Source organism: Oncorhynchus mykiss, chromosome 30 (assembly GCF_013265735.2).
Source record: "Oncorhynchus mykiss isolate Arlee chromosome 30, USDA_OmykA_1.1, whole genome shotgun sequence".
Lineage (NCBI taxonomy): Eukaryota > Metazoa > Chordata > Actinopteri > Salmoniformes > Salmonidae > Oncorhynchus > Oncorhynchus mykiss.
In genome coordinates, this window is record NC_050570.1 from 31821134 (window position 1) to 31837559 (window position 16426).

At 42.5% G+C, this 16426-nt stretch overlaps 1 protein-coding gene across 7 annotated transcripts in view; it reads right to left on the minus strand.

The window, feature by feature from the left end:
• The window catches only part of LOC110521718 (ecotropic viral integration site 5 protein homolog), a 95045-nt gene that overhangs the window by 21351 nt on the left and 57268 nt on the right, over positions 1-16426 (minus strand). For all 7 annotated transcript variants that reach the window (XM_021599519.2, XM_021599517.2, XM_036969384.1 and 4 more), the window contains 5 exons: positions 13957-14088; positions 9388-9528; positions 9034-9192; positions 6719-6865; positions 5991-6086 (listed from right to left, as the gene is read on the minus strand). In XM_021599519.2, coding sequence (XP_021455194.1) covers positions 5991-6086; positions 6719-6865; positions 9034-9192; positions 9388-9528; positions 13957-14088 — 675 coding nt within the window. The remainder of the gene's footprint in view (positions 1-5990; positions 6087-6718; positions 6866-9033; positions 9193-9387; positions 9529-13956; positions 14089-16426) is intronic.

A 16426-nucleotide genomic window follows, 5' to 3' on the forward strand; every position in this document is an offset into this window, starting at 1 on the left:
ATCTTGCTTCTTGCCATAGAAACACCAGCAAGATAGGATAGCCAGCTGCAGGTATCACCAAGCTATGCTTGTTAGCTGCTGTCAGATAGCCTACAGATATATAACTGAATTAGCTGACCATCTTGAGATGGCAAGTCAGTCAGGAGGGTTGTCCTCAATTTCATAACTCAGTTCTCTTCATAGCAAAGCTAGCTTCGCTTACCTCGCTGTACTCACTCCTGACCTTGTTTGTTGTGATTGAATAGCAAAAACACACCCAAGACTACTTTAGTTTGCCTTCAGTCATGGCCGCTAGCATTTCGTAATGAGCATTGATGAAAAACAGGGCCAAATCAGGAAGTGCAGTCGCCCTTTAACAACGCATAAGACAATTTCTTGTACATCATTTTTGGATGTGTTAACTCTGTAGTATAGGTCAATTGTCGGTATATTAAAGGGTGCATGTGTGTGGGCCGACGCTGTGAAGAAAGCAGACAGAGAGTCTGACACCCTAGTTCACAGGTGTCAGCAATGTTTCTGAAACGCCAACGAGTGTACTTGCTGGGCTAAAACATCAAAGCTTCTGTATTATCATGTTTCTTCAGACTGAGCTGGTGGAAATACTGAAGCAATCACTGTCAACCTCCCCTGTTTCTTCTCAGATCACAGAAGATGATACTATCACTGAAACTAGTCAGCTCTATTTTCAAGGATATAGTTTTTCTCATTACGAACAAATGTATGCAATAATACTTTTATCCAAAGTGAATTAAGAGTTAACATAGTGTTGTTTAGGGTGTAGTTTCACACACAGGCGACACCAACAGCAATCTCAGGACACTAGATAAAGAACTGCAGCACGGTAGGAAGATTCCCACACCGAGGCTTCATAACCTGACAAATCACTAGCACAGGAAATGCATAGGTTGTTTTCTACTGGCAGAAAATCTGATTCAATTCAATTATTTCAGAGAAAGGTTGATTTCAATCTCCAAATACATAGTTGAGTTAAACAAAAATCGGCAACCCCCTGAGGGTGCCATGTTTTAATGACTACTCAATCAGGCATGAGCATGGCTGGTATGATATGAAATGATGATAGGAAAGTGACTCTTGTAGTCTAGCCTTTCTGGAGATGATCACGGTTTCTTGGCGCACTCCTCACCTCTGCAGTAAGCAGGCCTTTTTCAAAGCTTTCGCTTTAAATCACCCCACCTTCTTCCTCACATCAATGAAGAAAACGCTCATAGATAAGGGCTCTAATCTGTACAACTTTCTGTAGGCCTATGTATGGTGCGTCTCTGTGTCGAGTGCTGGTGAACTCAAGAGTAAGCCAAAATGCTCAGATGATGATGATGGAGTGGGTACGGAGTGTTGGAGTGGGTACGGAGTGTTGAATTGTGGCTTATGTTGAGAAGTCGCTATGGGCTGGACAAAAGTTAAGCCTCGTCATGGACTTTGAAGCAAGGTTATTATAGTTTTGCGTTTTTATATCTATTTAGTTTTTGTTTTTTAATTTGAATTCAGCTTAGTTTCAGTTCGTTTTGAGACCTGATTTGCTAGTTTTTATTTAATTTAAGTTGTATGAAAATAATAGCGTTTTAGTGTTAGGGACAGAAAGCATGCTAGGAGCAATTTGGGTTGTATAGTTTTTTGTGTGTGTTTTTGGGATGTCACTTCTTGCAACTGGGGGGCAGTAATTTACGTTTACATTGTCATAATTTACCAGACGCTCTTATCCAGAGCAACTTACAGGAGCAATTAGGGTTAAGTGCTTTGCTCAAGGGCACATTGACAGATTAGTCGGCTCGGTGATTGGAACCAGCGACCTTCTGGTTACTGGCCAAACGCTCTTAACCGCTAGGCTACCTGCCACCCATAAGGTGATGGGTCAGGTCTTAGGTTAGTTTAGCCCTTCATGACTCCAATGCTACATTGGAGTCATTCCACGTCCCTTTTGATTAGCGGAGGTGATTTGGTCAAGTCTAGAAACAATTTACACTAGATACACTGTTTAACCACAGATTTCCACAGAGGATTTTTGTTTAAAACAGCTTTGAGCCGACAGTTTTTTGTTGTTGTTCCCTCCCGAATTTACATTAGCTCAGGAAATGCAATGCAACACACCTTTGTGGGAATTTGTATTAAAACAGTGCACAAAATATCTATATATATTTTGTATTTGTAAAATAATTTTGGGGTGCTCTGAAAGTGAAATTACGGAGGGTTTCAAAACCATATTGCACACGGTGATTATGAATGGTTAGACAGAGCATCAGGACAGTTCTACACGTTGGGCCCGCTGTGGTCAACTGTTCAAATGAGAACCCTATGGCTCTCACAAGTTAAGGTAAGGTCAACCTCAATGTGACTTGGATTTAAAGAGAAACTGAAAGTAATAAGCAACTTCTCCTTTTGAAAATGGCCTATGTGGTATCAATGAGTCAGAAACATTTATTCTAGTGTAAAATTGAGAAATGTGTAAAAAGGATAATTTTGGACATAGTCTTGTCCAAAACAGAGATTTGCGAGATATTTAGAGAAAAAAATGGTATGTGCATGGGTTGGGTTCAATTCTGCCCACAGCTGGTAATAAGTAATAATCAATTTGGACCGCATTTGCATGCAACCCGATCGTAATGCCCATGGTCAATTTGGTTTGACATTCGATATCCCTATGGGGCTTGTTAGGGGCCATCAGTAAATAACACAATGTATATAGGACAATATATTAAAAACGTCAGTAGCGCCACCACATTTCAACAACTTAAAAAACAAACTTTTAAATTGTTTAAATTCATATACAAATATTGAAAGCATTTAACGAGACAGAAATTACTCCACACAATCCTCATGGCTAAGGACGCTGCTGGTACGCTGCGTTTACTTTTTCGCTCTTTACATGAATTGCTGTTGGAATTTAGCGTTTTTACCAGCTTCTTGGTTTTGTCGCCTTCCATTTTTTCCTTGTTCAGCTTTTTCATTTCAGACGTTTTATCTGCCAACCACGTGCCTGTCTGGTAAAAGTTGAACGCCTCTCCTCCTACTCAGCCTCCCGACAAAAGCTTCTCCCAAGCGGGTGTGACACCTACTCCCATTGCTTGCTGCTTTGATACCTTCCGGCAATGTGCTCCCTTTCTGGTATCCCCATCTGGTACTCTGTCTCTGTGTCTGTCTGTCTGTTTGTCTCTCTGTCTGTGTGTGTCTCTGTCTGTCGGTCGGCCTGTCTCCCCCCCCCCCCCAGTTACCTGATGAAACTGCTGTGCCAGATGATACACATTCAAATGCCATAAAGCAACACTACAAAGCTCTCCCTGTCATCCGCCGTGCCCTGATTGTATTACTGCTGACAATATCCAGCAATGTGCATGTACACCCTGTCACGTCTACTGTTGCTTGCCCCAATTATGACTTGTGCTCTGATGATTTCCGCTTCACTGATTTCTGCTCTCGTTAAAGCCTGGATTTTATGCACATTAACACTAGAAGCTTATTACCTACAATTTATCAATTAAAAGTGTGGTTTCACAGGTCCAACCCAGATGTGTTGGTCATTACTGAGAAAGAGTGTTCTGAACACTGATGTTAACCTTTCTGGTGATAACCTTTTTCGACAAGACAGCTCTTCCAAAGGTGGTGGAGTGGCCATCTTTACCAAGGATCACCTTCAGTGCTCAAACAATTTGATTAGCTGGTTTTAAGCATTAAGCTTTCAAATATCTCTGTTGACTGTTGCTTGGTGTTATCGTCCACGATCACAACCAGCCTGTAACCTACCTGCCCTAAGCTCTCTCCTGGCCCCTTACACTAAGTCTGAATTTGTCCTAATAGGTGACCTAAACTGGGACATGCTTATTCAGCTTAATTCTCTCTGTCAAAGATGCTTGGACCTTCCTTTTTGATATTTTCAGTGGTATTGTTAATTAACAAGCGCACCCCCATAAAAAAAATTGTTTAGCCCCTGGTTCGACCGTGATCTGGCAGAGTTACTCCACCTCAAGAACACAAATACTCAGGCTGTCATTCAGGCAAATTAGAAATAAGTGCACTCAGACTATCTGGAAGTCCAACGTGAGTTACTTTTAGGAGCAGTTCTCTCTGTGGGTCTAACCCCAAGAAGTTCTGAAAAATGGTGAAAGACCTGCAGAATAAACCGTCCACCTAACAGCTGCCCATGTCCCTTAGTGTTGATGATGTGGTTGTTACTGACAAGGAGCGTATGACTGAGCTCTTTAAATCACCACTTCATTACGTCAGGATTCCTAATTGGACTCAGCCACGCCTCCTTGCCCATCCAACACATCCTATCCCAGCCCTTCTAATGCAATTAGCCCTGATGCTCCTCCCTCTTTTCCTCCTGCTCCACTACACAGCTTCTCCCTGCAGGCAGTCACTGAGTCTGAGGTGCTAAAGGAGCTCCTTAATAAACTCGACCCTAAAAAAACAACTGGGTCAGATCCTTTCTCCTTTAAGGTTACAGACCCCATCATCGCAGAGCCCTTCTCGACCTCTGGGAAGACAGCCACGGTGCGTCCGTTATTTAAAGGGGGAGCACAAGCTGGTCCTAACTGTATTAGGCCAATTTCTATCCCGTCCTGTTAATCAAAAGTGTTAGAAAAACTTGTCAATCAATTGACTGGATTTCTTGATGCATCAGCACATATCCAAGCTGCAGGCTAAGGTTAAATGTAGACTTGGTTTCCTCTATCGTAATAGCTCCTCTTTCACCCCAGCTTCTAAACCAACACTGATTCAGAAGTTCATCCTACCCATGCTAGCTTACAGAGACGTAATTGATATATCTGCAGGTAAGGGTGTTCTCGAGCGGCTAGATGTTCTTTACCATTCGACCATCAGATTTGCCACCAATGCTCCTTATAGGACACAGTTAAAAGGTCCTGCTGTTGTCTGTGCCTAACAACGTTGTTTGTGCTCCTAACCATGGTGTGGTGCTGCCATGTGGTATTGCTGTCATGTGTTGCTACCATGTGTTGTCTTAGATCTCTTTTTGTAGTGATGTGTGTCTTGTCCTACATATTTATTTTTTATCCCAGCCCCTGTCCCCACAGGAGGCCGTTTGCCACTTGGTAGGCAGTCACTGTAAATAAGAATTTGTTCTTGCCTAGTTAAATAAACAAGTAAAAAAATATATTTTAAAAAAAAGTCCCATTTACATTGTTTAATTTATTGACGGTCCCTAACTAGCCCCACAGATAGGCTATCCAAAGTCAAACCAACTTTACCACCGCCGACTGAAGCTAATATACGAAAGAAGTTGGCTAGCTTGCTGGCTAGTCTACTTCCAGACACAAGACCTGGTTAGACTGTTTCAAGTTATCGAGAAGGGTGAGTGACTAACTGTGTACTGTTCTGGCAGAGTGAAAGTACAAAACGCTTCCCACGTTCAAACATAAACACACACCAACATGAAAGCATGCCTCCAAATCTCGTTCTCAGTCGCATTTCCTAATGAGGAGAAATGAAACCGAGGCCAAATCAGGAAGTTCGACCCCCCCTTTAAAAGGAATAGTGTCGAGAATGGTGCAAAAAATATAGTGGAATGGAATTCTCGCACATGTTTACACCAACCCAATGCTTTTTAACGTCAGTAGTCCATGTAAGAAGAATCAAATTAGCTACTTAGCACCCCCCCCTTCGGCTAGTGATAGCCTGTGATGCACAAACAAGGACTTTTTGAAATATCGCCATCTCCTGGCGGCATTTACCCGCCAGATTGAGAAGCTTGAAAACCGTAGAAGTTGAATGAACATAATTCATGATGGTTTGTATTTTATTTGAGTTAGTTTTAGTTTTTCAAACAGGTTTGTTAATAATTTTATTTCAGTTTACTATATTGTTTTTTCCCCCCATGATTAGTTTTTGTTTACTATAATAAACTTGCTATGAAGTACTTTCAATAGAGATTCAAAGTGCTCTTTAGTCCATGACTAGGCTGAAATGACTAGCCAGGCTAATGTGACTCGGAGGGGGGCCAGGGTAAAGTACTGTACCTGTATCTCCAGTTCAGAGATTTGTTGCTGCAGCTCAGCCATAGCAGCAATGTTGTCAGCCTCTCTCAGCCTCACCGCCATCACCTCCTCCTTGTTCTGAAACAAATAAATAAAACACTGTCAGGCCAGAGTGTCACCGAACGTGAAAAAGAGTGAGTGTCACCAACATTGTAGAAAAGATAGCCTATTGCATTTATGTCAGTTAGCCTATTACCACTGCAGAAGTAATATTTCTAGAGTGTTATCAAAGACATGTTAACAGCCATTACCACACTGTAAGCTCCTGGGAAACATTTTTATTACAGTTTAGTATGGTTCCTGAGGAAATCCCAGAGAGAAATGGGGTGTTGCTGAGCTGCAGAGGGCCGTTTAACACACACACACACACACACTTAACACCTTCACCAGCACAGAGATGTTAAGAAGTCAAAAGCAAAACAAACTGCTTCCCTGTTCAGAACCTGAAGACCTGATCTTAACAGGAGGCAACAGATCAGATAAAATAATGATTTTTGACAACTTAACAAACCAGTGATGGAGAAATATTCTCATTGTCCTTTCTGGCATGGTTTCAGATTCTACGGTGGATGCATTATGCAGCATAACCAGGCCAGCACAGTTCAGTTCAGTTGGCTCAGCTCTGTTCGGCTCAGTAGTGTGAATAGGGTATCAGTGGAAAAGCCACCTCACCAGCCAGTTCTAGTCATCCCAACAGCAAACTTTCTTACCTTGCACTCAATCTCCGCCTGTTTGCGTTTGATCTCCTGCAGCTGAACGTACAGGCTCTTGTTCTGGGCGGTCAGCACAGTCACACGCTCCTGAAAGCCCCGGCCCTCCTGCTCCGCCCGACGCAGTTGGTTGCCATGGATCTGGTTCTGCAGGCGGGGAGGGAGGGATATGGAAGGTACATTTTGGGAGGGGGCAGTTTATGCACTACACAACCCCACTGCTATATCACAAGAAGCCACCCATTTTAAACCATTTCTATATCTTGAATCATTATTTGCCTACAATAGAAAGTAGTGACTTAAAATGTCTGCCCTCTTCAACATGGAATACATTACCGCCTTACACGAGTACATCTGGAGCTACGGATATTTTGACAGTTAAAAATATGTACTTCTGCTGCCCCCTAGCGATTTGATAATGCAATAAAAGGGGACATTTGAATACCCTCAAATTCAAGTTTTATTTGTCACATGTACAGTGAAATGCTTAACTTGCAAGCACTGCCCAATAGTGCAGTATTCAATATAAAACAAGTATGACTAATAAAACAAATAAGAAAGGAAGTTATATACAGGGTCAGTGCCAACTCCACATTTACAAAAATGGACGGGTAGCAGGATAAATAAATGTAACAATAATAATAACAGTATGGCAGTAGCATGGGTGAGTGTATGTACAGCACATTCGGAAAGTATTTGGACCCCTAGACTTTCCACATTGTGTAAGGTTACAGTCTCATTCTAAAATTGATTAAATAAAACATGTTCCTCATCAAGCTACACACAACACCCCATAATTGCAAATGTATAACAGAAACTACACAGAAATACCTTAATTACATAAGTGTTCAGACACTTTGCTATGAGACTCGAAATTGAGCTCAGGTGCATCCTGTAACCATTGATCATCCTTGATGTTTCCACAACTTGATTGGAGTCCACCTGCGGTAAATTCAATTGTTTGGACATGATTTGGAAAGGCAAATACCGGTCTATAGAAGTTCCCACAGTTGACAGTGCATGTCAGAGCAAAAACCAAGCCATGAGGTCGAAGGAATTGTCCGTAGAGCTCCGAGACAGAATTGTGTTGAGGCACAGATCTGGGGAAGGGTACCAAAACATTTCTGCAGCATTGAAGGTCCCCAAGAACACAGTGGCCTCCATCATTCTTAAATGGAAGACGTTTGGGACCACCAAGACTCTTCCTAGAGTTGGCCACCTGGACAAACTGACCAACTCAGGGAGGTGACCAAGAACCCGATTGTCACTCTGACAGAGGTCCTCTGTGGAGATGGGAGAACCTTCCAGAAGGATAACCATATCTGCAGAACTCCACCAATCAGGCCTTTATGGTAGAGTGGCCAGACAGAAGCCACTCCTCAGTAAAAAGCACATGACAGAGTTTGCCAAAAGGCACCTAAAGGACTCAGACCATTAAAAACAAGATTATCTGGTCTGAGGAAACCAAGATTGAGCTCTTTGGCATGAATGCAAAGCTTCACGTCTGGAAGAAACCTGGCACCATCCCTACGGTGAAGCACGGTGGTGGCAGCATCATGCTGTGGGGATATTTTTTAGCGGCAGGGAAAGATGAATGGAACAAAGTACAGAGAGATCCTTAATGAAAACCTGCTCCAGAGCACTCAGGGCGAAGGTTCACCTTCCAACACAACAACCCTAAGCACACAGCCAAGACAACACATGAGTGGCTTCGGGACAGTTCTCAAAGTCCTTGAGTGTCTCAGCCAGAGCCCGGATTTGAACCCATTCGAACATCCCTGGAGAGACCTGAAAATAGCTGTGCAGCGATGCTCCCCATCCAATCTGACAGAGCTTGAGAGGATCTGCAGAGAAGAATGGAAGAAACTCTCCAAATACAGATGTGCCAAGCTTGTTTCGTCACACCCAAGAAGACTTGAGGCTGTAATCACTTTCCAAAGGTGCTTCAACAAAGTACTGAGTAAAGGGTTTGAATACTTATGTAAATGTACCAAAAAAAAACGTTTTGGTACATTTGCAAACATTTCTAAAAACCTCTGTCATCATGGAGTAGTGTGTGTAAATTGATAAGAAAAAACATTATTTATCCATTTTAGAATAAGGCTGTAATCTAAGATAATGTAAAAAGTCAAGGGGTTGGAATACTTTCCAAATGCACTGTGTAAGTGTAAGAGTGTGTGTGTATGTGTGCAAATGTGTTAGTGTAGGCGGGATAGACGAATATACATTGTAAACAGGGCACACACATTCATGTCAAGATACAGGTAGACTACTAATATTTCTACAAAGGCTTAGCTGTGTGTGTGCCCTCTGACCTGTGTCTCCAACTCCATCATCCTCTGTCGTGACTCTCTGAGCTCTGCCTGGGCCTCAGCCTCCCGTAGTCTGACACTCATTAGCTCGTCCTGCAGCTCAGACATAGCATTCTTCTTAGGGCTGTCCTTCCAGCGGCCCGCCGTACGCGCCAGGTGACGCTGTAAGAGCAGGTGGAGACGCACGCAATCAACCAAAGATGCTCGGACTCCACGCAACTAAAATAGCTAAGTCCTCACCTTATATGGTGTGGATAATAGATGTTCCTCCTTACCAACTGAGCTCCTTCAGTCCAGTCACAGCCTAAGCTTCCCTCAAAATTATACTATATTATACTATATTTAGCTGTTCCTTACCTGCCAGTGCTCCTCCAGGTCTCTGACCTGTTGTCTGAGCTCCTTCTGCCCAGTCACAGCCTCAGCCTCTCTCAGCTTCACTGCTATCAGCTCCTCCTGCAACCGCACTACGTTGGTGTCATCTGGCAGAGACGTGTTCCTCTGAGGAGAGAGACAGAAACAAACAGTCACAACCAAAACAATCACCGAGAAGACCCAAATTCAGGGTGTGGAGTATGCTGGATAGGGACAGTAAAATACCAGGGATGTGTTCAGCAGGGCGCAACATTTTGCAATTTACAGATAATATTTTTCTATGTAGATTCTATTCAGACTTTTATCTCCGTCACATGAAATCACTTGCACCAGGTGCGCTTTTTAGAACAGTGTTTTAGAACAGTGTTTTCCGCTAATTGTATTTTGGCAAATGTTTGAAAATCCCTTCACATTGGCTGCTTCATTACAGTAGTTGCATGTTACATAATATTGCTTCGTGGCTATTGTTGCATGTTTGAATGAAAGTCCCCCCAAAATAATGTTTCTTGATTATGTTCCTTGTAGGGCTGTGGCGATACCAGTATCGCAATATTTCTTCCCATGGTAAAAATAAAAACACGAAGCAGAAACGTTAGATTCCGCGATCAAATAAAATATCAAAGTCATTTCTAATTATGTCGACACTGTGAATGCAGTCTCCACTTTAAATTTAAATCACGCTGGCAGGAGAGGCTCATGCGTGTACCGATAGGACGCATAGGGAGTGAATATTAAGCCTCTAAATCAACTTATTCCCAAGCAACTGGGAGTGTGAGTGGTCGGTTTTGTACAACAGCGAACCAATCAGATGGTAAAGCGGCGCGGCGATATGAATCCAACAAGCCATGGCTTCCCCCAGAGGAAAAGACGACGATCAACTTGGAGACGCAAACGACAGTAATAAACAGTTAAAGGTGATCCAGGGAAACTCTCAATGCACACCAAAACAAAATACACTGCAACAATCTCATTACAAAAGTGGATTTGCTCAAAAAGAAAGTAAAGGCTATTGTGTCAGACACGCACAAACAAGGCGTGCGCATGAACGAAGATAACGGAATTAGCATTTTGGAAAAGTTGCAAACTTTAGAAGATTAATTGGACCAGCAAGAACACAGAACGAGTAGAACTATTTGAATATTGCCCTTACCGGAAGACGAGGAAATGGGATACCTTTTTAGCTATGATTTAACTATACTACAATGTAATTTGATTTATTTTTGTGACTTGTAAACCTGTAAGAGTTCGGGACAGATTAAGAGAGGATGTCGAGTCATTATTCCTTGTTGTCATTATAGCTAAAACACAATGGTGGTTATTGGTGGCTCTATCCAAGGGATTGGGAGGAGGTGACTGGGAGGGCATCAAACATATTTCTCTGAGGTGTGTAGACCCCCACCAGCCACTATATTTTAATTTACTAGGTAATGCAAACTGACCACAATACTTAAGTTGCAATTTTTCTCCAATGTATGTGCAATAACAATCTACAGACTGTTGGTACATAAGAAGAATAGTTGAAGCTTAAAAGCCGTAAAAAGGCATAGCGCCTGTTAAAATGTTTTATTTGATTCTTCGAAAATAGACTGAACAGACAAGGTTAACTTTGATTATATACAAGTCAAAGCCAAATGAATCCAACTTATTACATGGACTGTGCACAGGCTCTATGATGGGAAAAAAAAACATATGGTTCTTGAACACTTTAAAGCTTTCCTGCAAGAGTTACATTTCAAAAAAGGAGAAATTTAATATTTAAAGAGGAGCTGGGTTGGACAGGCCTATGACACACACAAGCCTAAGATCACCATGTGCAATGCCAAGCGTTGGCTGGAGCTGTGTAAAGCTCGCCGCCACTGGACTCTGGAGCAGTGAAACGCGTTCTCTGGAGTGATGAATTGCAGTTCACCATCTGGGAATCCGATGGACGAATCTGGGTTTTGTGGATGCCAGGAGAACACTACCTGCCCCAATGCATAGTGCCAACTGCAAAGTTTGGTGTAGGAGAAACAATGGTCGGTGGCTGTTTTTAATGGTTCGGGCTAGGATCCTTAGTTCCATTGAAGGGAAATCTGTGCTTCCAACTTTGTGGCAACAATTTGGGGAAGGCCCTTTCCTGTTTCAGCATGACAATGCCCCCCGTGCACAAAGCAAGGTCCATAGAGAAACAGTTTGTCGAGATCGGTATGGAAGAACTTGACTGGCCTGCACAGAGCCCTAACCTCAACCCCACCGAACACCTTTGATATGAATCGGAACGCGGACAGCGAGCCAGGCCTAATCGCCCAACATCAGTGACAGCAAAGGGGGAACCAACTTCATATTAATGCCCAGGTGTCCACATACTTTTGGTCATGTAGTGTATTTAAGGAGTGCATGGTGCCAGTATTGGAGGATTTGGATTAATGACAAATCTATGGATAGCATGATTGTTTCTGTCAAACAGGTAGGCCTAACTCTTATTTTATTGAATAGGAAGAAATAGGCTCCAACAAAGCCCTTGTTGTTAGTGAAGTCGAATTAATATGAAGGAATGTTGTTGAAATGAATTGGGAACCATTTGCTGTCCACCCCTGTTTCATTATGCTGCCCACTTGCCTTTTTAGTTTACATTCTCCTGCACGCTCTCCTCATTAATAAGTTAATGATTGAAAAAGTGTCTTGTGACATTGTAATCCATTTGTTCTCCAGTCTATGAGCTACAAAAAAAACAACACGTAGGCTGCATAATTTAGTCAATATTAAATACATTTTAGGGAGCATTAGTTTCTCCCAACATCACCCTGGCAAGGAACGCTGGGCATGGACAAGCTAAATATTTTGAGCCCCTGCCTTTGGCCAAGTGGGCACTACTTATCATGGGGCAGCATCAGCGCTCACTTAAATAGCCCTCATGCCACTGGGTGGGAGAATTTATTGTTTTGGGGCAGAATAATGTAAGGTGTTATGTGTTGTTGGAGGTGCATCTTTAACTCATAAAATTGCGCCCTCGTCGAACTGCCACTCTAGGCAACTTTCTAATCCTGCCTAATGGGCAGGCCGGCCATGGGGCCTAATCATAGAACTATATTTAGAATCCCTATTAACTCAATAGCATCTCTGTGGGTCATAAAGATTTGTCATTTAACTTTTAAAATGTATTACCTTTTATTGTGGCATAAACACAACCAGTCATGATGTTTTAATCTAATTGTCAATCACTTCAAACAGGCTCCTTTACTAGGCTACCCACGCACGTTCATCCACTCGCAACTTATTTCCTGCCTCCAAACAGTGGTGAATGGAAAGAGACACCTGTGACAAAAAAAACACCAAAAAGTGTCATGACATTTGCCGATTTTCATTAGACCAGAATGAATGCCTTCACAGCTGTCGTTGCGCGTCTCCTGTCGGCCACTTATCTCTGCCTTGGCAAAATGTCAATGTTCTTGTTGGACCACATCGCATTTTAGAGCGTAGGCTATACACCTACCGCATGTTTTCAAGTCCATTCGCTCATTTTTCATGCCTCATATGGGAGCGATAAATAATGGTGTAATAGCCAACAGTTTTAGACATTTTGTTTTCATTATTGTGATAGGCTCGTGTTTTAATGGAACTGCGTACCCACACTGCTTCTTTTGGACGGAACGGCGTACCCACACTGCTTCTTTTGGACGGAACGGCGTACCCACACTGCTTCTTTTGGACGGAACGGCGTACCCACACTGCTTCTTTTGGACGGAACGGCGTACCCACACTGCTTCTTTTGGACGGAACGGCGTACCAGACCACACCGCCTTACTTTCACATCTGAACATTACTTACGATATTTACAGATAATGAAAAATGTACGCTTAATCCAGTATAAACTAATGTATAGAAGGTATTATACAAGAGACACAATTCTCACTGAGGGTGCAGTCAGACACTCGATGGGTTGGACAATACTTTTCTCGTCAATCTTGAAAAACATATACTTAACTGGAAGAAGAAAAAAAATCTACCTATCCTCCATCGTTAACACAATGGAAAGGCCAAATGCTTTATTATCTAAATGTTGAAAGTGCATGGGCAACGGACAGAAACAAAATGGTGCAGTTTGAGGTCATGCTGGGGATAGGGGTGTGGATGTTTGTGAATAAATGTGACTCTGGATGAAGACAACGTTTGAGGAAAACCGCCCTAATGTTGGAAACAAAGTTAAATCCGCTTTGCATTTTATTTCTTTGCCACGATACTAACGAGTATTGCAGTACTGGTATCGTCCCAGGCCTAGTTCCTTGTAGGCATGCATATTATTTTCTGTTTGTCACATCATTTTACAAAACAAATGTCATCTGTTAACTGGTTAATGGGGGTCAGTTAGTCGGCAGCATCATTTTATGAAATTTGCATCCCTAATGTAGAACAAACATGCCTCACGGAATCACATCAGCTCTAGTCATGACATTTCTATCCGCAATATCCCACAATGTTTACCTATTCCAGGTGGAATGCCTGACAGAGGAGTTAAACTAGGCAGCACTGTGACAGTGAGTGAATTCATGAGACAGTCTGAGCCAGGTAACACACCTTCTCTATGTCCAGGATCTTGTCTTGCATCTCTTTGAGGGCACACTGGGACTCTGCCTCCTTTAGCCTGGCCTGAACCAATTCTCTCTCCAGCTGCAGGATAGACTCCTCTGTGTAGCAGGGGATGCCCTTCTACAGAAAGGAGAGGGAGGAACAGGAGAGAGTGAAGAAGACATATTATTTGATACACCTTTTGAAATTGTTTCCCCAGACCTAAAATTAGTCAATGGACAATCTCCATTTATGGTGCATTATAGTCCAGGACTAGGCTTTATCGGTCTCCTGGAAACTGGCCAATAGTGTCCTTTAGGTTAGTCTGAGTAGGAATGCGTTAGAATCTCGAAATAACACTGGATATTCAAATGACCTACTTAAAATTCAATTACAATATAAATGTTATATATTTTCATTTAATATATTTATATACATGAACATAGTATTGTAAAAAAAAAAAAAAAAAACATTTGAGCAATCAACATGAGAAATGCATAGTTATTATGCTGGAACTTAGAAGTAGCTATCTAACTTATTAAATTGCATACCACTAACAACCCCTCAAATACACCAAGCAGTATAGCGCCTCCATTTCATCCTTGATTTCCAGAGGGTAGCAAATTAGGCTCACTCTCCCAAATCATTCTAAATGTTTAATGGGTATAGCAGCTCATTGTCAGAGCAAGAGAACACATTATGTAAAACACCGCAGTGCAGACATCACAACACGTTTCACTAAATCAGCTCATCAATATTAAAGGGTCTGTTTAGCACCAAGAGAGGGTCCCACTGGGGTACCACACACACAGCTCTGACTCCACATTGCATACACCCACAGCACCTCCTTATAAATTCATGAATCCTTTCCAGGAGTATGATAATGACTGCAAAAGGTGATTGCACTGCGCAAACAGCATGCCCCAATTTGAAGTAATGCATTGAAACAGGATCATTCTGTATAGAGTAAGAAAAGAGACTTTTTGAGTTTGTGGTCTGCAGTGAAGAGGTGGGGAGAATCCATCTCTACTGTCAACTTTATAGACTGTGAATTTGTTGCTAAGCAGCGTACATATTTTGATTAAGTGTGAAAAGTAAACATTGTCAACACAGGATATACATACAGTGCCTTCGGAAAGTATTCAGATGCCTGGACTTATTCCACATTTTGTTACAGCCCTTTTCTAAAATGGATTAAAAAAAACAAAAATTATCCCCAGCAATCTACTATTCTATTTTTGCAAATGTATTACAAATAAAAAACAAATACATTTACATAAATATTCAGACCCTTCTAAGAGATTCGAAATTGAGCTCAGGTGCGTCTGAGATGTACAACTTGGAATCCACCTGTGGTAAATTAAATTAATTGATCTCGAGGCGAAAGAAACGCACACCAATTTAGGTGAGGTGCTGGCTAGCGGAGTAGAACACTTGAAAGATTATTTGGCTACATAGGCCTACAAACATTTACAATAGCAACATCACAATAATCACAAATTCAATTGATTGGACATGATTTGCAAAGGTACACACCTGTCTATATAAGGTCCCACAGTTGACAGTGTCAGAGAAAAAACAAGTCATGAGGTTGAAGGAATTGTCCGTAGAGCTCCGAGACAGGATTGTGTCGAGGCACAGATCTGGAGAAGGGTACCAAAACATTTATGCAGCATTGAAGGTCCCCAAGGACACAGTGGCCTCCATCATTCTTAAATGGAAGAAGTTTGGAACCACCAAGACTCTTCCTAGAGCTGGCCGCCCGGCCAAACTGAGCAATCGGGGGAGAAGGGCCTTGGTCAGGGAAGTGACCAAGAACCTGATAGTAACTCTGACAGAGCTCCAGAGTTCCTCTGTGGAGATAGGAGAACCTTCCAGAAGGACAACCATCTCTGCAGCACTCCACCAACCAGGCCTTTATGGTAGTGTGGCCAGACGGATGCAACTCCTCAGTAAATGGCACGACAGCCTGCTTAGAGTTTACCAAAAGGTCCCTAAAGGACACTCAGACCATGAGAAACAATATTCTCTGGTCTGATGAGACCAAGATTGAACTCTGACCTGAATGCCAAGAATCACATCTGGTGGACACCTGGCACCATCCCTAAGGTGAAGCATGGTGGGGGCAGCATCATGCTGTGGGGATATTTTTCAGTGGTAGGGACTGGGAGACTAGTCAGGATCGAGGGAAAGATGAACGGCACAAAGTACAGAGAGATCCTTGATGAAAACCTGCTCCAGAGCGCTCAAGGACTCAGGACTGGGGTGAAGGTTCACCATCCAACAGGACAACGACACTAAGCACACAGCCAAGACAACGCAGGAGTAGCTTCGGGACAAGTCTCTGAATGTCCTTGAGTGGCCCAGCCAGAGCCCGGACTCGAATCCGATAGAACATCTCTGGAAAGACCTGTGCAGCAACGCTCCCCATCCAATCTGACAGAGTTTGAGAGGATCTGCAGAGAAGAATGAGAGAAAC